At 41.6% G+C, this 23,659-nt stretch overlaps 1 protein-coding gene across 5 annotated transcripts in view; it reads right to left on the minus strand.

Annotated features, from left to right (window-relative positions):
• Positions 1 to 23,659, minus strand: part of ASPH (aspartate beta-hydroxylase) — a 160,443-nt gene that overhangs the window by 85,056 nt on the left and 51,728 nt on the right. For all 5 annotated transcript variants that reach the window (XM_064480835.1, XM_064480836.1, XM_064480837.1 and 2 more), the window contains 9 exons: positions 13,804 to 13,896; positions 12,030 to 12,104; positions 7,944 to 8,060; positions 7,503 to 7,535; positions 6,957 to 7,013; positions 6,415 to 6,462; positions 5,929 to 5,961; positions 1,270 to 1,308; positions 884 to 919 (listed from right to left, as the gene is read on the minus strand). In XM_064480835.1, coding sequence (XP_064336905.1) covers positions 884 to 919; positions 1,270 to 1,308; positions 5,929 to 5,961; positions 6,415 to 6,462; positions 6,957 to 7,013; positions 7,503 to 7,535; positions 7,944 to 8,060; positions 12,030 to 12,104; positions 13,804 to 13,896 — 531 coding nt within the window. The remainder of the gene's footprint in view (positions 1 to 883; positions 920 to 1,269; positions 1,309 to 5,928; positions 5,962 to 6,414; positions 6,463 to 6,956; positions 7,014 to 7,502; positions 7,536 to 7,943; positions 8,061 to 12,029; positions 12,105 to 13,803; positions 13,897 to 23,659) is intronic.

Genomic DNA, 23,659 nt, shown 5'->3' on the forward strand with positions numbered 1-23,659 from the left:
GAGAGAAGGTCAGTGGGCACGTGAAGATGGTGAGTTCCCTCTCACGTGCACCCAAGCGCTGCAGGAACAGAGAAACTGCAGGTTGGGCTGAAGGTACAGAGTCTGGAGCCCCACCACCCACCACAAGGAATTCCTTTAGAGTCTCTGCTGTGTCCTCGACTGGCTTAGCAAAACACCTGAAAAGTCGTAGGAAAACAACCATACTTCTAATACAAAAAAGGACCCCAGAGGCAACTGCCGGCCCCCAGCCTGGGTTGAAGACTAGCTTAGCCACTTTTAGCCTGGAACTAGGCGCCAGTCACCGGACCTCACTCCCCTTTCAGTCCTGCATTTGTGAAGTAAGTACAGTGGCATTTGCCTGGATTCCTCTTTGGTGTCCTCATGAGCAACAGAAACAGAATATGGGAAAGAACTTTGCAAACTACTTTGACCTACAGAAATCTACGTCATGTCGGAACACCACTATGTGATATATGCTGCTATTTTTATTTTTCAGAAACGACCCCTTTACTTAAAAAAAATTTTTTTCCCAGCTGAATAACAACATAAAGGACTAGACTTTCAACTCATCTCTGCCCGTGGATAATTCCTCACAAGACCACCTCCTCCTATTTAGGGCAGCCCTCTTCACTCTAACAAGTTACTTTCTATTATATGACCCTGGTTTTGTCTCCATCACTGCACTTTTCATGATCTTTAATTACTTCATCATCTCTTAGGCCACTAGAATGCTAGCCTGTTTACAGAATTATGCACTCTCATCCTCCTGGCCCCCAAGCACTGTATAGATAGTGAATAGTAAGTGCTCATTAAATACTTGTTGAAGAAATGAACATAAGTTTAATTAAAAAAAAGTAAAATGACTTCTATAAAATTAACTTACCTTCTAGAATTATGTTTGAATCGTCTACAGCATTATCTGAAAAAAAAGAAAAGCAAACACATCTTGCATTACCTCACCTTGATTAGGTGCTTAAATTAATTTGTATCTGTTCAGAGACCTAAATTTGGATCCTTTTAGATTGGGGCTTCTTATAGAAAACTCACTAGAATAGCAACTTTATTTTCTAAATTGTATTCAAAGAACACATCAGTAGGCTGGTATTATCCCTGCACCATAAACAGGGAATAAATATGTCAACATTATCATTACTTCCTTGATGACTTGCGAATGTCTTATATTTTATCTCTGTTCACAAATTATACTTGTTTTAACAAACACAAGGGGAACTGACGTGCAGGAAACACCTGCTGAGAGGGAAACCTTACCTGAACTTTCTATCCGTTCACTTTTTGATGGCTCATACACTGTAAAATACACAGAAAAAAATAATCCTTTAGCACTGCGTAACTCCCATTATAACACAACACCGGCTATACCAGGCAAGAGCAGAGACAATGGCTAATTTATCCTTGAACCTCTGGGGCTAAGTCACCGGGAACCGGCAGGTTACAGAGTAGAGTGGGGAAGTGTTTGGTCTGGAGTGAAACAGGCCTGGGTTCAAATCACGGGGCAGCCACTTCTAGCCAGAGGAGATGGGCTAAAGCGGACGATGAGATGGATTATATACGGTTCCTCCCTGTAAAATGGGGAAAAGTAAAGTTCTCCACAGGCCCTTGTTACCAGGATCCAGCAATGTGTTTACTCCCGGGTGGCGCTGAATTTCCTTTATTTTCTTCATGACTGTAGGGGAGCTTCTGAGTTACCCGTGGCTCTGCCCACTTATCATTTTGGATCCAAGTGTTTATCTCTACTTTGCCCGGGGAGCAACGACCAGACCTTTCACCCGGAGCAAACAGCCCTGCCTCCAGCCCCTGAGGATGAGGGTTCAGCAGGCAGGCCCTCCATCCACTACCTTAATCATGAGACGGGGGGAAGGAGGCAGGGCACAGCCACTGAAAGAATGACAAACAGGTTAGAACCAACTAGGCCCAAGATGGCAGAAGATCTGACTCCCAGGAAACCTTGAGCCTCATCATATGCTCACTGTAACACATCAGCATGCTAAATGGTACTCCCCAGGTGCCATGACAGCTCCCAGGCTTACCATAAAACACCAAAAAATGAGTGGGGGGCCCAATTCCTGGAAATCTCTGGCTTCCCCCAAGTAGTTGGAATAATTCTCCCACTTGTTAGCATATGAAATGATCCAGCCCATAAAAACTAGTAACCTCATATCCTGGGGCCTCTCGCACCTGCTGAGATAGCCGGCACTCTGTCTATGGAGTGTGCATCTCCCTGAATAAATCTACTGTCAGCTCAAGGCTCCTCTGCTTCACCACAAAGGGGGCCCTGGTCTTGGCTGTGGTCTCCTCTCCTGCTGGCTGGCTCTCAGCTTTCCTAGTGAGCCTGATCCCTGCTTTTCCCACCTTCCAAAGGCCTCACATTTTCTGATACCCTAAGAGCACAGTTACAAATGCACTCTCATTCATTTAATAAAGGGAAAATTTTTGAGCATCTACTACCTTACAGACATTATTCCCAGTGCTCGGGTAGAGCGAGGGCCAATTTTAATAGATTGTTTTCTATCCCTTTGGCGGCATGTGGAAGACAAAGGCGCAGTGCATGTCTGCCCACTGTCACCCTAAACCCTGTCAGCATTTCAATTTAAAAAACAAAACAAAACAAAACCCACAAGCTCTCCCTTGAGCCTGCTTCCCTTTTTCCTCTGTTTCCTCTATTTCATAATTACTTTCTTTAAAGAGTCAGCGTCATTTACACGTGCTGTCTTATCTCCTCACACCCTCTCCTCACACCACTCCAGTCTCCCTTCCGGCCCTGACCACATCCCTAAAGAGCCTCCTCTAAGGCCACTCACCTACTCTCGGCCTTTAGCATATCAGATCTCCGAGCAGCTCCTTCCTCTTCAAACACTCCTGTTCTTGGACTCCAATGTGACCATATTCTCCTTTTTAATCTTCTTTGTCACTCCATCCTTTCCCCACCAGGCACTAAACGTTGCCTTTCATCAACGTCCAGCCATGGAATATCCTCTCTTCCCACTCTATCCTCTTTCCTTAAATAACCTCAGCCTTTGGCTTCAATCACGATGCACAGTCTGATGATTCTCAAACTCAGCCGTGAACAGACTTCTCTTCTGAGATCCAAACACCATCCATCAGCTAATTTGTTATCTCTCCTTGGATGGCTCAACAGGTGCTATCAGCATGTACAGATGGCACTCATGACCTTCTGGCCCCATGCCTGTTTTCCAGTCTCGCCTGTCTTGGGAAAAAACACACCATCCACCAGGTGCATAAGCAGAACAGTGGACGTGGTTCCCGACATCTGGTTCTCTCTCCCCAGCTACACCCGCACATCAAGCCTTGCTAATTTTACCTTCTATTTCTCAGCTTTGTCCACTTCCTTTCACCTTCACTGCCCCCACCTTGGTTTGAACTACTCTCATTTCTGTCCAACACCGTCCACTGAAAACAGTTCTTGCCAAGGTCACTAGGGAGGCCATACGGCGCGAGATCTAAGGCAGGGCTTCAGCGCTCACCCTGCATGGGGCCTCAGCAGCCTGGGATATGACTGAACACCTCGTTCTTGACACTAATCTCCTTGGACGCCGTGTTTGACAGAGATGTGACTCAGGGAAGATCACACTTGGATAACTGTGGTAACCAAACTGGTCTCCCCACATCCACTCTTGTCTCTCTGCAGTCTATTTACTACCTTTTAGACAGATCAGTCTTTACAAAATGCAGTGCCCTAGAACAGTGCTCTAAGGTGAAGATGGAAATCCTTGACTAATGGCAGGCACCCTCTGGACCTGGACCATCTCAGAACCTCAGCCCGCATCGCTCTTCTTACGCTTAGCATTCCAGACACATCTTCCCATAAGAAGCTTCAGTCTACATCCCAGACACGTCAACTTTCCCCTGGCCTCATCAACTGTTCCACCCTTCAGCTCATACTTCAGCCTTCCCTGGTCCACAAACTAGGTAGGGTCCCTTTGCTATATATTCTTGTCATATGCTATGCTCACTCTTACCAGCACTTAGCATAATTATAACTGAACACCAAATTAAAATTATTTGTATAATTTCTACCCTACTGCTAAAATACAAGGACTGTGAGAATATGGACCATGAGGGTGTTCTTCACTAGAACCGCTCCAGCGTCCTGTTTTGGACACAGGACATGTAACATATATGTAGTGTATGTAGTGTAAGAATAAATAAATCAGGTAGATGCTAAGACTGTCCTGTCGTGTCCCAGGTGTCCCAGTGTTGGCATGATGCTTTCCAGGATAGTTTTAATGCGGAAAGCTGGTTCACTCTACAGCCTTGGCAAGCCATATTATTTTCCAAGTTCCAGAGTTTGGGGAGTTTAATACAGAATATATTCTGTTCTCCCACTGAAAAATGGCTTTATTTTCATCCTACTTACAGCTATATATATATATACATACTTAGTTTCCCTAGCTTGGTTCCTGTAGTGCACAGAGGTATCTTTTTAGCACACAATGAATAATCCTCTGTTCTACTAGATCTCTTTGGTTTGAAAAAGTTTACGTTCTATGGCAAGGTAATTCAAAATGCCTCATCAAATCCTGATGATTGCCCAGGTCATATTTTCACTCTGTTAACATTTTAAATTATTTTTATTGTGATATTTTGCTTATGAAAATACCTTTACTTTCACAACATCTTTTTTAACATAGTATCTGATTTTACACTTCTTTCAAATTTGACTTTAAAATTCCCTAGAACTAGTCTGCAAAGTGCATCCCAAACATGTTCTTTCCAGCGTATTTAGAAAAACACTATAATGACTGGCAGAAATTAGAAAAGGATTTATATGCAAATTTAATTTTCACATTCTTATTTTCTCCTTCACATTCAAACTTGAAATCTAAATGCAATTGTCGTGGCCAAGTTATTTAACTTCTTATAAAAATATTAGTCCCTAGAGTTAGACTCCAGGATCCCTTCAATGATATCATTCATATCCCATTAGGAACAGTCATTGTGAATGGTGATCTTGGTAGGGCTTCAAATCTTAAAAACACACGCTTAATAAATTAGTGTATCAGATCTACACACAGCCATTCCTAACTTTCTTCAATTCAGATTCACCAACTATCATGAGACCACAAATTTTTTAAAAGTAGAGATTCAATATTATTCATATTTGAATGTTAAACTCTAAGACCATCCAGCACATAGGATGTCCTCCACATCTGACTCAAGCACGGCACGTTTCTTCATCCTTCTTGCTTATACCCAACTGGCTTCTTTCCTTCTACAGTCATCTTTTTAGATACTGGAATAAAAAGGATACGCCACTCGCTCTATGGCTTCTTAGTCATATTAATTTATGCAAAATTACATACACTCTTGGAACCTTACTTCTCTCATCTGGGAAGTAGTAACAATATCATCTCCTTTGAGGAGCTTAATAAAACCACATGAGAAGTCCTTGGGCTACAAGAGGAACTGTAATTGCCTAAATCGGAACCTGATGCCAGAACCATTTTCTCCAAGCTCCCTTTAAGGCTGGAATGAAGTTCTGTACCCTTTTCCAGGCTGGCAGATTGGTCATCTTTATTTAAGTGAAATGAATTTGCAGCGGCAGCTGGAGTAGTTAAGCTCTGACTAAAGTAGTCTTTCAAGCACAAGGCGTGTTTAATAAAAAGAGGGCTATGACTATACAGTCGTGAGATTAAGTTTTCTTGAGTAATTTTTAACTGCTTCCAAAGGCAACTTGCAAAGAGTTTAAGAAAGTATTTAGGCAACGGTGGAACCCCTGGAGGAGATAAATAATCTCCTAAAGTAAATTCTTTGAGAACTACCCATTCATTCGAACGTTTTAAGTTATGGTATTTGTAACTAAAAATACCACTCTCCGTGCTTTACAGTCAAGCTATGAGTACATTTTAAAACAAGTAGGCAACTTAAGGTTAAGAAGCATTTTCAAACCTTGTTCATCATAGTCTTGGTATGTTACGTCATCTGCAAAAAAGAGAATAAAACCAAAGTATTACTTGAGTCATTCTGTGTAACTGCTTAGCTAAAAAACACAACTTAATCTCAAATACAGAAATATTAATCCTTTAAATATTAACGTTTGTACAATCCGTGAGAAATGCCTGTGCCCAAAAGCAATGAGAGGAAAGAGTAGGTATATTATTTTCATAAAAATTCCTCAAATTAGCATAAAGATATGCAAAAGGAGCATTAGGAATTAATACGCTGTTTTGTTGTGGAGGGGTGGTAGATGAGGTAAAGTATGTAAGCCTGATATTCTTTAAATAATCCAATTTTGTTACAAAGCCAAAAGTCTTGTATTAGGTGCTAAAATTACTTCTTTGACTCTTTGAAAGAAAAGTCACCACGTTAACACAGCATCGTAAGTGCAAAGCCTTAAGCAATGTTTAAAATAGAACAAAAACATTCATTTAATACCTGTGTGGTACATTTGTCCATCATCATCTACTGCTGGTTCACTCAACTCTAAAAAAGAAAAAATATACCTTTGCCAAACATGAAAAAACCAAATACCTTGTTAGACAGCATTCTAAAATATTTACAAATTAATTTTAATCTTCATAACTGTGTAAGATAGATACTATTATCATGACTTAATAAAACTTAAGCTGGATAAAGTTCCATAATTTTCTCCCTACATCACAAATACAAGAAGGAGCAAAACTAGGACCTGCCCCTCGTCTGGCTCCACTACGTCCTACTGCCTTGTTAATTCCCCAATATTCTTTCCAGTATCCCATCTGCAAAGACCAAAATCCCAACAGTGGTTTGAAAAACACATCTCCTTTTTACTTCATTTCTCCATGTAATATTAAACTATATTCAGAAATTTCTGTAAGTATCTGGGCAAGCAAAAACTGAGTATTTAAGGAGACCTATGCATTGAATCAGAGTGAGTCATTAACCCTGGGTTAAAATGACCTTGGCCACTGCCTCAAAGAGAAACACATGTCACGGACCTGGATTTTCCTGTTCATATATCACGTCTTCCATATCCTGATTGTAGGCTGGTGAAGCTATAAATTAGAAAATAATTAGGAAATTACAAATATGTCTCAAAAAAAAGTATCACACCTGATATTTAAAATATGAAAAAACACAATTTCTAGTAAAGATAGAAATCAAATCATAATGATGCTCAAGCTTACATTCACTCATGGAACAAACAGGTACTAACTGTGCTAAATGCCAAATACAAAGCTGAATAAGAAAGTCTTCATCGTCAGTGGGTTTGTAACTGAACCACAAGATCAAGGTGTGCCATATTCTCATTTAGCTGATGCAAATTCAACTATATTCACACAACAAAAAATGAGACAAGGACACAGAGAGACAGAAACAGTCGTGCAGGTGAACCCTCCTCCGACGCACTCGGCAAGCACCTGCCAAAGTGAGTCTGAGCAAGGACACGCATTTCCCCGCCCCTCCCTTGGACTCAACACCTGAGTACTCCCAGATTGAGGTGTAACTCCAGTGTTTACAGACACATGCTGTTAAAATCTTACCTGTCTCTTCTACATGGTAGCTATCTTCGGTTTCTGGAAAAAATAACATGAAATAAGTATTACCACTTTCATAAAATGGCATGTTTATATATTGCATATGTATATTCTGAATGAATGTTTATCAAGGTATGACTATAAGCTTTGGGAAATATATTCATTCATGAATTAGGAGCTGCTTGCTTCTAAAACAGTTTCCCAGAATGTTCTATATTGTGAGAAGTGGATCTACTTTACTTTCTCGTAATGTGCTTTAATATAGTCCTTGCAGCCATTCACCAACCGTACTGTCTAGAGGATACCTGTTTTTAGTTTCAACTTAAAAAAAAAAAGTTGGATGAAAGTGAAATATTGGTTTTAAAGGTATTTAAAGAAAAACTTCAATAACCAAAATTACAAATTATTTATTGTATTTTATTCTGAAACCAAAATACTGTGTTCTACCTTCATGAAGTGCTCCAGTGGGCTCAAATCCATCATCCGCATCACTTCCTACAAAGACATCGTCTTCTGGCTGTAGTTCTGCTGCTGGTCCATCCTGTTCTTGCTGCAGGTCCTCTCCTTGAACAATGATGATGAACAAAGTGACACGGGTGGACAGCAAGGACCCCAGGCGGCAGCCAACACAGACATGCACGCCCCATCTGAAAGGCTCCCGCATACCCACTTCAGCGGCTGGGCGTTCCCTGTCCCTCCTCTGGGCCACTGAGCATGCTGCTGCCCACTCTGGAGCTCTGTCCTCTGTCCAAGGGCCAGACCACCTCAGGGGGAAACAGGTCTGCTCTCACTAGAACATAAACTCACCAAGGACAGGGACCTCATATATTGTGGTCACTACGTATGCCCAGCACGTAGGGCCATGACTGGCCATAGGAAGTTCTCAATAAATACGTAATAAGTGAGTAAGTGAATTCATTATTATCACTATATTTGCCTCTTCAATTATCATGAGGTCAGAGAAAAGGTCACCTTGTGACCTTTCATTGAGAACAGATATAAAATTCCATGTAACAATCTTAAATAACTATGCAAATGTTTTATCACAAAGAACCGTCAGCGCCCCCCCCCCCCAAACCAGCTGCCAGGTCATCTACATTGGGTCAGCTGCATTCCACTTTGCCTTTAAAGCTTCCTAGGTTTAGTCTTTAAGTTACGCAAAGATGCCCATTTTCTCTCCTGAGACTTTCACGATATACTGAACTGCTCTGCTCCTTTTGTGTAGCTGTTGGACACGCTACCTTACTCCACTGCAATACGGGTTAGCTTGTCATTGTGGTGCAAAACATTCTCCCAGTAGTAACTTGACACGGCCTCGATCAGAGGCTGCCCTGGGTGTAACACTCTAACCAGGGAACTCAAGCAAACTAGACTCAGCTGTGCAGTGCAGCATCGAGTTAGGAGTGTGGGGTCTGGAATATCTGACTCCAGATTTAGGTGCTTCCACAACAGCTGTGTGACCCTGGGTGAGTTACTTAACTACTCTGTGTCTAAGCTCTCGCTCCATAAAAAAGAAATAATAAGAGTACCTACTCACAGAATTATCGTGACGACTGATGCACTTAGGAAAATGCCTAGCCCATAATAAGTATTTAGGTTCTATTGCTGTTGCGCTGCTGCTGTTGTTAATATTTTTACCACCGCCATCATCATCCTAGCAATAATATTACTATTTCTACTTCTTCTGAACTCTCCCCGCAAACTGCAGGATGGGGTCCTTAGTCACTTTACTTCTGGGGTGGCCCAGTGACGCCCCCAGGTGTTACTGGACTGTCAGACCCTTTTATGTTGACAGTATTTGTTTCCTGTCCTCTCATCAGTCTGCTATCTTGTTTCTCCTCATTTCAGATTTCCTGCTTCTCAGCAAACAAATCACCAATTCTAACTCCTATCACTAATTTTATTACTCTTTTTCTTCTTGCCATGATTCTTTTTCCTTACTCTCATTTATTCAGTGAAATCTGACAGTTTGTATGTGAGCCAGACTGAGCCATCTCGGCCATCAATTCAATGGAAGTCCCTGTTTTCAGTAGGAAAACAAACCAAGTACCGTGCACCATCTGAGTCTCTACTGTCTGGTACGAGAACAGGTACCTGGGAGCTTACTAGACCCCACTGGAGGCACTGTCACACCCTCTGCACCCGCTGCACCAACCCTATGGGGTAGCCTCTTTGAAGGATGAGGGACTCGAGAAACTTTGCTAAAGCCACACTGCTAATAAATTCAATGGCAGGACCTCAACCTTACAGTGAAATCCAGAATGACAGGGACAGAGTCTACTTCAGAGATGGTGTCAAGGAGGCCAAGTTTGGGCTGATAAAATGTGAAAATGGGGACACACACATGTACACACGCAAACACTAACAGAAGATATCACAAAGGCCCCCATGGCAGGGACAGGCTTGGCAAGTGCATGGGAAAGAGAGAAGGCCAGTTGGGCTAGAGAAAAGTGACCAAGGGGAGAGAGACTGGGCCCAGATTAGGCACAGTGAGCTGGGCCACATCAAACATGGGGTATTGAGGAACAAAGATGGAAACAGGGATCCACCTGGGTGCCACTGCAGTGGTTGTGAGAAGAGGGGATGGTGGCAGAAGTCAAAATACGTGTTAGAGGCAAAGCTGAAGGGAACTGCTGGTAGATGACATAGGAGGGGAGAAGAGAGAGAAACAGGGAAAACTCCCAGATGTTTGCCTTTAGCAACGAAGTGAGAGGGAGGTGAAATGCAGAAGGCTGGAATAGGGTAAAACATTTCTGGAGGGGGGAAGGGGGAGCTGTGAGATGTGGTGGAAGCAAGAATTCAGTTTTAGGAACCTCTTAAGTTGAGATACCCACAGAATATGCAAATAGAAATAAGAACATGCAGTTAGATAAAAACAAGAGCTCAGATGACAGATCAGGGCTGTAGATATATGTTCGGAAGCAATGCAAATAATGCTTAAAGCCACGGCCTGTGACTTTCCTAGGGAGAAAGCCTTGATAAAGAAAGAGGTCCTCGGAGCACAGGTGCTGGAGGATTTCTCCCTCCTCGGGCCTCCTGCACCCACCCGCCTAAAGGTCTGGCATACCCTCTACCTCCCTCGCTCGCCACCTCGGGTGAAATTTGGTTTGACCAGCATCTGGACTCACTTGGGTCACCAGCACAACCCCGATCCGATCTCCCTGCTAGCATTCCCTCTGACTCACTTCCCGTGCTGCAGACAGAACACCCAACGCTCCCGCACACGCTTAGAATCAAGCAAAAATATCCACCCCTCGTGTCTCTCCGCCTGTGTGTTTCACATGCCAGCCGGCCGGAACCACGTCAAGCCTCTTTGACCTCTGAACTTTCACACGCGCCATGCCTCCGTTGAAAACATCTCGCTGACATCTGCCTGGCAAGGCGCTACACCATCCTCCAGCTCCTAAACCAAAGCACCATTTCCTCCAGGAAGCCTCCCCTAACCCCAAAGACTGAGCAAGCCCCACAGAGCGCCCTGGCGTTTCACCACCACCGTCCTTACCTCATCATACTGAGATCACTTCCGTATCTAGACTGCATCATTCTTGCGTTAGGTTAAAATGAAAACTTTCTTAAAAGGGTAGGAAGAAAAAGCCTGTGCTCAGACAGGCAGATACACACTCCGGTGAAGTAGTGTTTCTAGCTGAGAATAAACTGGTAACTAACAAATGGACACAGGCTCCCAGGCCCCTAGCAACCAACAGTAAAAACCTACGACTCAGCCGAAGCTCGTCTCCCCAGTGGAGCAGAGGAGTTAGGCATGACGCTCTTCACTTAACCCCTAACCTAAGACTGAATAAGACAGCTTAGCAGGCCGGCTAAAGCCCGACTTAAATGATAGGGCATTTTGTTTGCTTTTAGGAAACTTTTTTTGGCTTTTTCCTTTAGGATCACTTTCAGCTCACACCAAACCCCTGAAGGCATCAGAACACCATGTGTTCTGCCCTCTTCAAAATCCTTCTGAGAGTTACATTTTGGGGTTATACTCTCTGCTTTTATCAAGGGATGCTTCAAGGAAACAGCCTCATAAAATCTTCAAGCACTGGTTTCTCCAGTATCATTTCACATTCTCTGTACAGAACTTCACATAAGAAAGTTTTTAGACGTGAGAGCTGGGAAAAGGCGTTACGTTCTCTAAGTAAACAGCATGTTTACTTCTTCTCTAGTAACGCCACCGACATAATTAAAAGTGTCTCCTTTTTGCTTTGGTGGCCACCCAAGCATTCAGTAAAATCTGAGGGCTGACGATAGCTCCCGGAGCGCCTGTGACAGCTCGCCTGGTTCTGTTCTCTCTCCCTCCTCTGGTGCTGCCATCAGTTCTTGATGTGTTATTAGTCTCGATTTGTTTGTTCTCTTAACAAGAAAATGGGGTAAAACGACTGTGGCGCTGCTTTAGAAATACTTGTCCTCTAATAACTTTAAAAAAACCCTGGACACTCAATTATCATTTAAATTTTAAAGTAACGTCTAAGTCATTTTATGTAACTAACCATTATTTTGGTAATGTGTGAAAAAATAGATTTTAATTCATACCATGTTCTGTGTATACTGTTTCATGGAGAAGTGACTGAATTTGTTCTTGTACTTCATCTTCAATATTCTGAGGCCCTAAAATAATTACAGAACATAACTAAGTAGAAAAAATTTAGACATTAGTGTAGAACATGAAATACAGTATCCACATATACACATTAAAATGAATATATTTGACTAATATCAACTCTGCACCTTTTTCATCTCAGTATAGCCCCTTTTTCCCCCAATGTTGGCAAATATAGTAGATATTTTAAATTGGCTTTATTTTGACAGCAGATAGAAATGCTAAAAGGCTTCTCCGTAAGCTACAAAAAATAGGAAACTAATTTGGGTTCAGATTTTTCTTTAAAAAAGACAAACAAACCTCACTCAGAGCAAAATCATTTCAGTTTCTAGTTAACAAAATTTATGCTGGTGGTAGAATAAAGAAGGGCAGAGCTTTCAGAAAAGGAAGTACTGGGAAATACGGATAAATGTGGAAGACGAGCTCACTAGCCGGCAGAGTACGTGCTCAACCCCTCTCCCCCTTGACAGCGAGGAGAAGGGCCCCCGGCTGGTGTGAGGGCTGGGATGGGCAGGGTTGGGTGCCCACTCCCAGAAGGTGTCCGGAAGTGTGAGTGGGTAACAGACTGAAGGATTTAGGAGGACAATTTAATTTATCAGTAATATGCAAAGAGCAGTATTAACAAAGAATTAAAAATGAAAAAAGGAAGCAAGTGGTACAACACTACAGAGTAAGTACTGGCTTTGAAAAGCAAGACTCTTTTAAATTATAAATTTAGTTCAAAGTGAAATTTGAGGTGCTAAATCTAAATACACATTTAAATGATAAAGCTTAAAAAGAAGACTCACTCTAGCCCTGGTAGGATTAGAGCAATTCTACAGGAATGGAAGAGACAGAAAATTCTCCTGGGATTGCCACTTGAGCAATGACAAAAAAATGAGAGCAACATATTGACCTCTGTTAAAAGGAAGGAAGGAAAATCAAATGATTCACCAGTACGCAGTGATCAGCCAAAGTACCATTTGGACCCAGTAATTAACTTGCCAGCAAATATGTAGCGTATTACCTAACATCTCCAATAGGTGGCAAGATGAAACCAAATTTTGAGAACTACTGGGTAAATGAAAAATGTGCAGAAATTAAATAGTACTTTGTAATAAAAATCAAAGCATAAATCGGAAATGATTGTAATGGAATCAAGTTTCATTTACGAATTTAGTCAGAGATTTCAGCGGTTTTCATCCTATGAGTCACAGGCCTTTGGGTGACTAAGGAGGTACTTGAATTGATCTGTGCAGTCATGTAATATACACAGGCTTACAGGTGATTACATGGAGGCCTGGGAAGTCTTCTGATGTAGACAGGAGACTCATATTAAAGACTGGGGACCCAGGAGACCTACTCTACTACATAATGCGACAAATGAGGACAAAAGTACTGTCCAATATGTGTCTAATTTTATTTTCAATGGAACGTGGTACAGTAATCCTGGAACTGGAATCAAGAAACAACATTTAGTTCATGATGCTCTTAACCAGGATTTAGCAAGGAGCACCCACCTGTGCCTTCGATTCTTGATCTCAAAAATTAAAACGATCCCATGTAAATTTTTACTGGAAGAAATAAACTATAAAATTTCAGAAGACAAGAAGAAAAGGTATTTCACTGTTCTATAAATATTGTGCAACAAAAACATGATTCTGCAAACTGCTACCTGGGGTACCTGGCAGCTGAGGTGCCTCTGGTCAGAATGAGAGGAAGGCTTACCTGGCCTCTCCAGAACCTGGTCCTCCAGCCAAGGGTACGGCTCGGCCTCTTCTGGTGGGACTGTTGGCTTTGGAGCAGATCTTTCTTTAAGGCCTGCATTTTTATTCACAGAGTTAACTTAAGATTTTGTTTTTGTTTTTGTTTTTCGACACATTAAACCAAGTAAAATCATATTCTCAAACACTTCTTCAACACGGCCAGTAATTCAAAGTTTCCGAGACTTTATACTACATGAACATGTTGATATGCTTAAAAACTGAAGGAGGAAAACAGTTTGTTCTGTAACTTCACCTGCGCCTTTAACATCTCTTCACCTAAATTATCCTTTCATTTAAAAAACTGTAACCATTGTTTAAATATTCACAAATCTCTGAAGTATGAAGTCATAAAAAATAAAACAAGAAGTCATGTCTGAACTTGCCAGAAGTTCAGTATGAGTTCAGTCTCCTCTTGTGTTCGTAAGTGACTAATTCACTTCTAAGCCTTGAGCTCCAAATTCAGCAACAAGAAAACTAAGATGCATTGGAACTTCCTCTTGTTATTTGTCTGCACTCCATATTTTGATTTATATTTCATTAATTATTCTTCTTGAGAACTATAGCTAAAGATGAGAGGAAATAATACATAACTCACTATGTACAGTCTTCTAAAGTTAACACTTGTGAGCAATCGTATTATTCCATAAAAGCTCAAAGATATGGGGAAAAAAAGTTCTTTTGTTTTTCTTTTTACTTCTTAAGGAAAAGAAGACATCAGGGTTGAACATGAACGCTTATTTTAAAGGCAAAGTAGTCTAAAATCTGTTGTACTTAGTCCTTTGATATTTTATATGTACCACGTTAAAATACATCCTCAATTGAGTACAACGATTTATAAAACTAAACTAATTGGCATGATTATTCCATTTACCAAAACTTGGGCTCCTCACCACCCCACTGAGAATCTTGTACCAAGAGTCGCTATTAAAGGGGATATGTTCTGCACATCAGCAGCTGGGGTGAAAGGTCAGGACAGAACTGAGGGGCCTTTTCTAATCTTAAGCACCTTTAAACAACTCTTAATGGTAGATACACCGATGTGTCTGGAAAATCCTCATTTCAATGTCATTTACTCTTCTGTTTTGGTTCTTTATATTTTTCCTTATTATTTCCCTTTCTTTATCTCTTCTTTCTTCTGTCATTGACAAAAACACATTCCCACTTTCCCAAATCCTAAAAAGACAGTGAAACAGAGCTTCACAGGACCCCAGCTCATCATTTCTATTTCCTCTACTTACTTCTGACACTACTTACCCCCAAAACCTAACCTTAGAAAAACAAACACCAGCACATACAGTTGCCTTCTACTCACAACCATAAAGTAGATTCCGGAGAGAAACTTACACAAACAGGTACAGATCCTGAAGGGAGTTCAGTTTCAGGGGGTGGTGGCTGGGGGTAAGGGGTGGAGGCTCACTAACACACATCACATTTGAAATTCCAAATTCAGGGCTGAAAACTCCCCATGCCCTTTTCCATTTAAACAACCCATGCTTCTACCTCTCAACTGTTAGTCTAACAGGTACAGACCTTCTCATTGCCAAGGGTTGCTGAATGAATGGGGTAAACCTTGAGAGCGTTCAGAATCAAGCCATTTATCTTTGCACTCTCAGCACCTCAGAAAACACCTGGCACATAGCAGGTGCTCAGTGATCATATGCTGAAGGGCGGAGTGCACCCAAGGGTGGGGCTACTCTGCTCTTTAAAGGCTGCAGGTTGCCTGTAGGGCCAGGCTCCTGAGCTGCACTAGGGTGGGCTGTAGACAAGGGAAGGGGGACTCGCATCAGTGTCCCTCCCACTATTTACCAAAGAGACGCTTATCCGTGCTCCAGCAGCACCCAGCATTTCAGTACCGCAAGCGCAGTTAGCCCGCACAGTCTGTTTATGCCTGTTGCCTTGGTACAATTATTCTGCACTCAAAAATATCTCAGTTTGGAAGAAAAATTACTAGGGTCTTTCTTCACCAGTCCCATCTATAGCAGGTTTTCAAATTGTGCTCCATGGGTTCAATAAGCAGTAAAATATTTCCCCATCAAACAATAAAGATTTAAGCTGCCTGAAAATCCCATTCGTATTGGATTTCGAGAAAAGTTTCGTTTGAAAAAAAAAAAAGTTGATGCTAAAAGTGTTTGAAAACCAATATCCAGGCCTACAAGGCCCCTAATAACCAGCTTTCTCTAAATCGCCTGGAAGTTATTTGTCTCTCAAATCTAAATTTAAAACGTGAAAAACAACAGGAGAAAGCAAAAGCACGTCACAAGAGAAAACATTGAGCAGTTTTCTTTTCCGTCTGAAGTGGCAGCAAAATTGTAAATATTGATACCAGGTAACAGCTATTTTCCAGAGGAGAATTCAGTGCAAAAATAAACTATTTTGTAAACTTCAAAGAAGCTGAAGATTGTATTAACACATCTCCTTCCCTAGACCCTTATAAACTTTCTAATATTTAGCAAAAACACATTCTAGAATAATTGTTATTGTTTTGATAACCCACATGGAAGCTTTTGCCCTGGTGTTTCCGAAAAAGTTTTTGCCACCCAAATCCATTTTATTTCATGAAGCTACGGATAAGTGTTCCCCAGAAAATAGTGGTAAATCCACATCTCATACAAGACTTTAGGCAAAAAGTTAAAAAAAAATAAGCAAGAAAAATAAATACATACAAGGCAAAGGAAAGGTTTTCAACTTGGATTTATTATAAGGTACACATGGTGGCAAGATATAGCACTGAAATAAATATTCAAAATTAGGTTATGAAATGAATGTATCAGTTTTCATCAAAGTCTTCTTTTTTTTTTAGTGGAGGTACTGGGTATTGAACCCAGGACCTCGTACATGCTAAGCAGGCACTCTACCACTGAGCTATACCCTCTCCTGTATGTATCAGTTTTGATGTTCCTGGGGCTGCAAGTCACAGAATACCAACTCACACTGGCAAGAAGGAAACTTATTATCTAACTTCACAAGTAGTGCAGAGGCAGGCAGACATGCTCTCCGCGCTGGTTTCATCCTGGGGCTGGCACCCAGGGATCCCCAGCTGCAAGCTCCTGTTTCAGACAAGATGATGTCCAGAAGCAAAGGACCACCTCTTGCTCTGCTTCTTTCTTATTAGGCTTGAGGAAATCTCTGGAAACTCCCAGCCATCTTTCCTTTCAGCTTTAGTAGTCAAAACCAGAACCCACTTCCACTCCTAAGCTCGCAAGACCAACAGGAGGACAATTGCTTGACAGTAATTAGCTAGGGTTGAATGAATGTTGCAAGTCAACCACAACAGCTCCTGTAGGATTTGGAAAACCAACTAATTCTCTTAAAACATACCTTGTTTTTAGTTCTTTGGGCACATGAGATATATTAGGAAAATTTTTTAAATGTTTTCATTTAACAAATGTATAGTTTTTCCTCCGACTTTAATTAAAAATGGGGTAAGTTATAAAAATTAAATGCAACGAGCTCTTGTGCAAATTTGATTGTCTGACAGTTACCTCAGCCCAGGATTAGCTTACTTCATTCACTGCTGCCCAACATCACCTAATCATCACGAAAAAGAATAAATGCATTTTCTTCCCATAAATGCACAATGGATTAAAACTTACTAAATTGCATATTGCAGCCAGTCATTCAACAAACATTTAGCGCTCACTAATGCAAGGAAGTCCTATAGAAAACCAACACACAAAAGCCCTACCTCCCGCGGGAAGGGAGCAATTAAAAAGATAAGAAATAGGGACTATTTAGAGTACATGAGGTGAGGAAGGACGGCATGGGGAAGACCATGACAGGGAGTACCAGGCCCTGAGGGAAAGGGGCGGGACTGTTTCCAATAAACTGATGAGGAAAGGACTCACTTGAACAGGTTCCTGACAGAGATCAGGGGTGTGGCTGTGTGGGTTACACTGGGGAAGAGTCTCCTGGTTAAGGTCTGGACCAGCAAGTACGAAATTCCTCGGCAGGGAGGGTGCTGGAGTGCGGAGGGGCCAGGTGGCCAGCGCAGCTGGAGAGCACGGGCCTGAGACTCAGGAAGGTCCTGGACCCCCGATCACGGAGGAGGACTTTACTGAGTGAGGGTAAAGGATTCACCTTTCCTAAGAATTATATACAATCTGCTTCCTCCACAAAATCTGGGGAAGTAAGGATTATACATAGCATTATGCTTCATAAGATGTCACATACTTAGCTCATAAAAGCTAAGGCATATTTAAAAACTAGCTTATCAGTCTCTGGTTTACTAATTTAGGGGCGTACAGAGGAATACAATTTTTATCTTACCCATCCAGGTTACTCCAGCTGCTGCTGTTCATGCAGGGGAAGAGCTCAGGACTGCTACTGACTGCCTCAAATGCAAGCGGTCTAACAGCATAAATCAACCTACCCCAAGAATATCCCTAACAGGTACATGAAACTTGAGAAATATTCTGGAAATCAATAAGCCAGAAAGGCACACATCCTAACTGGCCACGCTAACGCTCGCAGTTGTTCTTGGCTTGTAAAATCAGCACATACAATGTCAGCAGATACCCAGGAGCAGCCCGACAGCTCCTGAGACTGCCAGGAACCAGAAGAGCTGCTCCTTGATGCACAATACGAGCCATTCCAGACTCAAAAGATCTTTACACGACCCAAGATAGACAGACAGATTTCAGGAAGAGGATGGCATAAATCTCAAAAGAATTAAATACTGCCAAAAAGCTCCCAAGAGCGTGGTTTTGGGGACCAACAAAGGGACTCCATAAAGGCTGGAGTGGAGTGGACTCAGTTTAACGTCTTGCAACGTGAGATCGTGAGTCGGCGCTCAGGTACGGGAACCAAGAGGGCTGCCTTTGGGTTCCATCGGAATCTCGCCTTCAGCACGTTACCACTGCTGCAACTCTGGTCCCCACGAGCACACAAAGCAGACACAACAGTACCTCCTTAGCAAGGTTTTCAGAATTAAGTAAGGTCATTTAAACCCAGCAAACATACATTTTTTCCATCAGTTAATTATTTCCTTTATTTCCTCCAAAGGAACAAATTAACCCCGCTCCCTGCACACGTACACGCAACAACATGAACACAGTTAAAGGCAGTTTATAAGGTGGTTAAAACAAGTACTTAAGAAACTTCTGGGCTTTTCTTTAAAAAAAAATTTCCCCCTTTGTAATATTATTAATTGCATACAGATCCCGAAATATTTTTTAAATATCTGTTTTATATGTTGGGCATTCAATACACATACATTGAATGCCTACTATTGTCTGTCACTATGATAAGCACTGAATAAAAATCATAGCCTGGCAGCAAAGTCCAAGAATGAAGCAAAGTGATGAGCATGGTAACTGGAAGGTACACAGTCCACCCACCTGCGAGGATCAGAGGAGTGAGTGCAGATGTGACGACTCAGGAGGATCCTGCAAGAGGCAGAAGGCAGCCCAGCCCAGACTGGGAGTGCAGTGTAGGCAGAGGGGAAGTGGGCAGTGCTAGCAACAGTCCAGTGTATTTTCCCCCCGTCCCTTGTTTATCTCATAGCATCTCATTGTAGGGACGGTATCCCCAGAACAGCCCCAGCACACTGCAGATACTCTGAATATCTCTCCCACGAATCAGTAAATGGGAAATAGAAATGACACAGCATGTGGGGTCTTATTTCACCATGAAAAAAAACAACACAGACACTTTAAGTATATGCCTTCCTCTGATCTCTTAGGATACAAGAGAGGAAATGTTTGAGGCAAGGGAGAAGTGACAGACAGACCTCCACGATGTACAGATCCTAATAAAGACTGATGAATACATACAAAAAATGAAATCAAATGAGGTATGAAATGAGAACCATGAAAAATAGAAGATGTTCTGCTCGGCAGGGCTTACAAAATGGAAGCTTTTGCAGACACTGATTTCTATGTAAAAATGACACCCCAAACTAGTAATAGACAACTACTTAAGGTGGTTTCATCCTCAGGCAAATGGAGGAGGTAGGACATGAGACTACCGATGGTTACTGAGGATTTTTTTCCAAGTACCCCAAACAAGGTTTTCATGAGAATAAGCCTTGTGGGTCTGCTATGTAATACTCAGCCTTCAGTTTCCTAAGAACAAAAACTTTCTCTTTAAATAGAACCAGGGGAATACATAAGGAGCTTAACAACAAAATAAGCCTAGTTCACCTGATAACTAAATGGTAGCATTTATCATACGGCAATATTCTCTTGTATTCCTCTAACTGCCTAAGGTTATTGCTGAGTTCTCTCCGTTCCCAAGGCTCTAACTCTGAGACACCCATTCAGGTTCAGCCCATCCAACCCTTCACATTTGGGCAGCAGCACGAGGAGGCCTGGGGAGAGGAGAGGAAAAGCGGAAAATAATTCCATAAACTGCCTGCATCGGGTGCAGATGAAGTACAGGTATAAATATTCACTGTGTGGTCTGCCCTGCACCCATTCCCCCTTCTCCTGGTAGAAGCACACTGACTTTCATTGAGGAACTGGTTTCCCATCACCCCACTGTTTTCAGGCCAGCACTCACATGCCCACGGTCTTGGGATCACAGCTCTGTCAGCCCATACCCCGACCCTGTAAGGAACAGGGGTAAATGTGAGCACAGGGGCCTCGACCCCAGGCAGGCTGCCTGAGAAGGAAGCCCAGCTCCGGAGAGAGTCCAAAGATGGAGAGAGAGGCCCAGGCCACTGTCTGGGCATCCAGGTCTCGCACAACCAAAGGACAAAAGCCACAGCTGCCCCTGGTCTGCACCGTTATGTGAGCCAGTCAGTGTTTTTTGTCCACATAAGCTAATTTGAATTGGATTCACACAGATAACCGAAAGAATTACGGAAAATACTTCGAAGTAAAACTAAACGTGTTCCTAATATTCTGAGGAAGAATGAGGAATGCCTCTTTGATAGAAACAGTTACACCAAGACTTAACAAAACTGAAAATTAGGAATTAAGTAGGTTTTTGTAGACTGGAGTAGAAAGCTCTGAAGACCATAAAATCGCTTCTGTGGAAAAACGTGTCCTGACTACAAAGCAAACTTATGAATGAGTTTTCCACAATTAGACTGGGTGTGAAAGTTCTCATTTATACCATATACTTAAGACGACACGTTATTTCTCCATAACTTTTCTGGCCTTTGTAGTTCACAGCTTCGGTTTCCCTGTGGTAGCAGTACCCTTTAAATAACTAAGCATTCCTGTGGCTCTACACACATGCCACCGTTAGAGTTACTCGTTTTTGCCCCCTCAGTGATCTCTGCAGAACAAAGCAGGGCCCAGCACACCTGTTTCACAAAGATACATTAGTTTCAGAGGACAAAGGACTTGAATATTTGTCTCATAAAATGTTGATAAAAGTAGGAGTGGGAATCACAGCCCCAGGGTTTCCAGATTTTTAATGACTGAAACAACTTGGTAGACTTTTACCATTTGAGTGCCAACAATGTACCAGCCCCTCATGCACAGGCAACACCAGCTGTTCTCACAACCACCTTGAGGGAAAAGTGAGGAAAACCAGCCTTTCCAAGACGCATTTTACAGTGAACTAATCTGAGCGATCAATCCAGAGAACTGCCACCAACAGGCGTTAACAGAAGGAATGGGGGAGACACAGCATACACCACTAACCTGTTTCACGGACAATGACATTTCAGTTAACTTAAATCATTAAAATGTCTTTGTTTCCTAATGGAAGTATATAGAGGGAGCCCTTATTACCCAAATAATAATTATGAGAACTCTGAACTTACAAAGCTGTGTGACTCAACAGGCCTTAACACTACAGAACAGTCTCTGTGAACCAGTCACTTGCAGAATTAACCCCTGGGATTAACTCAAACTTTCACACTAACAGATTTATGTCAATTTCTTTACCAGTCTCTCCCTCATTTTGAGATGTCATGGGGCCATCTATACACAATGCCAATTATCCATAAAGCAAAACTGAAAATCTTGTAAAAAAAAAAAAAAATTAGATTTCAAACAGTTGATCACAAGTGATGCTAGAAATAACTGTGATTCACAAACAAAGCCATTAACAAATGAAACACAGATGTCACACATCACAGCAACGGAAGGGAAAAAAATTCAGGGATGATAAAGTGCTTCCAAAGAAAGTATTTTGAATATGAAAGGATAAAAGATTCCTGAAAAAACTGACAGGGCCCCAAATATTTCTATAAAACTGTCTTTACAATGACTGCTACTCACATGGGAAATACTGCCATAAAAAAATTTAAGGACAACTATGCCAATAACGTCATTTTTTAGAATTCTGTGTATCATTTCTTAGTGAAACTTAAATAATTTGTTAGTGATAATAACAAAATCAATTTACATTCTTAGTATTTAATTTTCACTCTTTAGGATTTTCTGACTCCCAACTACTTCGTATTATGAAATTTTTGTCCTTGTTTTTTAGTTGACTTATTTTAAAAGGGTGACCTTTCTGGTTTTAATTATCCTTACATAACAATATGAAGCAGCAGAATATAGAAATAACTACACAGTGAATAGAAAAGTGAGTAAAAATGAGAAAGCGAGCATAATTTTAACCCATTAATCATGATCAGAAGTACCTTGCACTAAGCTTGTTTAGGTGGACAGTAAGCGCCAACAGAGTTGGATAAGTGACCTCAACTTCAATAAAATTCAGTTGAAGCCTTGTTTACTAAAGAAATGGAAGGAAGGAAAAAAGAAAGCAAGAAAATAAGCCGATTGCCAGTTCACAAGAGCTCTTGAAATATTTTTAATGTTTTAGGAAAGATGTTTCAATTCAATTCTTGAGCTGATATTCAAAGGAAAACTCAGTGATAGAACTAAAATATTTCCAAGTGCTTTATTAAATAACAACAGATATTTATATTCTTACCCTCATTAGGGTTATTCTAAATTTTTTTCACTCATTTTCTCAGAATTTAGTATTTGTGTACTTTATGCTTCATAGCTATTGACTGTCCTTAAAAACCAAGGTAAAAGTTATTAGAATGCCCTCAGTAAATGTAATTATAATTCTCTGCCCTTTTCTGCAAGGGAGGAAAAAAATTATCTGTACAGAAATCAACACTTAAAGTTTGGTACATAAATTTAAAAAAATCAATCCAGCAAGCTCTAACTGCAAGGTTTTCTCCCCTCCTACAGTAAGCATTTATTGATGGAAAAAAAGTGTTTCTAAAAAGGATTTATCTTTAAAAGGTTGTAACTTTTATACAGTTGCTAGACAGTTTTGCTTCTTGTTCTTTCCAGTGCTTGTCAGAGCCTCCCTCTGCTCCTCCTAGAAACCGTTTTCTGCAGGAATACTTCATACGGTTTGAGAGGGACCCCCTCAGCCCCCACCCACAGCTTTGTGCACAGGAGCCTGCCTGGGAAGACCAAGCCATCCCCAATGACAGGAGCGATCACAGAGGCTCGCCAGACCTAAGCAGGACAGCCCAGATCTCCCAGGACTTTCCTCCCAGGGCCGTCCCAGAAAACTGCATCTTTGCACAAGGATGGCTAAAAGAGGAAGATCTATCTGAGGGCCACACTCCTCACCTCCAAGTAGAATCAAGTCAAGTAGAAACACTCAGAGCCAAGATCTGTTGAGAAGAGCGCTAGGAAGAAACAGCTCCCACTACAGGTCTGTACTTGGGGTCTATTCCTCTCAAGGCAGTGCCCCTGCATTTGCCAAGCAAACCAGCCATCGAGTTCCCTGTTTGGTTTACTGTGTTCCTGTAATCAATCTATAAAAACAACCAAATCCCAACCAAACAACATACGAAACCCCAAGTTACCATGTATGACAATTTCTTCAGACCTCAGTTTTTAAACAATAAAATGATAGGACTGAATTAGAGATATCAGACTAGGTGTTCC

This window comes from Camelus dromedarius, chromosome 30 (genome assembly GCF_036321535.1).
Source record: "Camelus dromedarius isolate mCamDro1 chromosome 30, mCamDro1.pat, whole genome shotgun sequence".
In the NCBI taxonomy this organism is placed as follows: Eukaryota; Metazoa; Chordata; class Mammalia; order Artiodactyla; family Camelidae; genus Camelus; species Camelus dromedarius.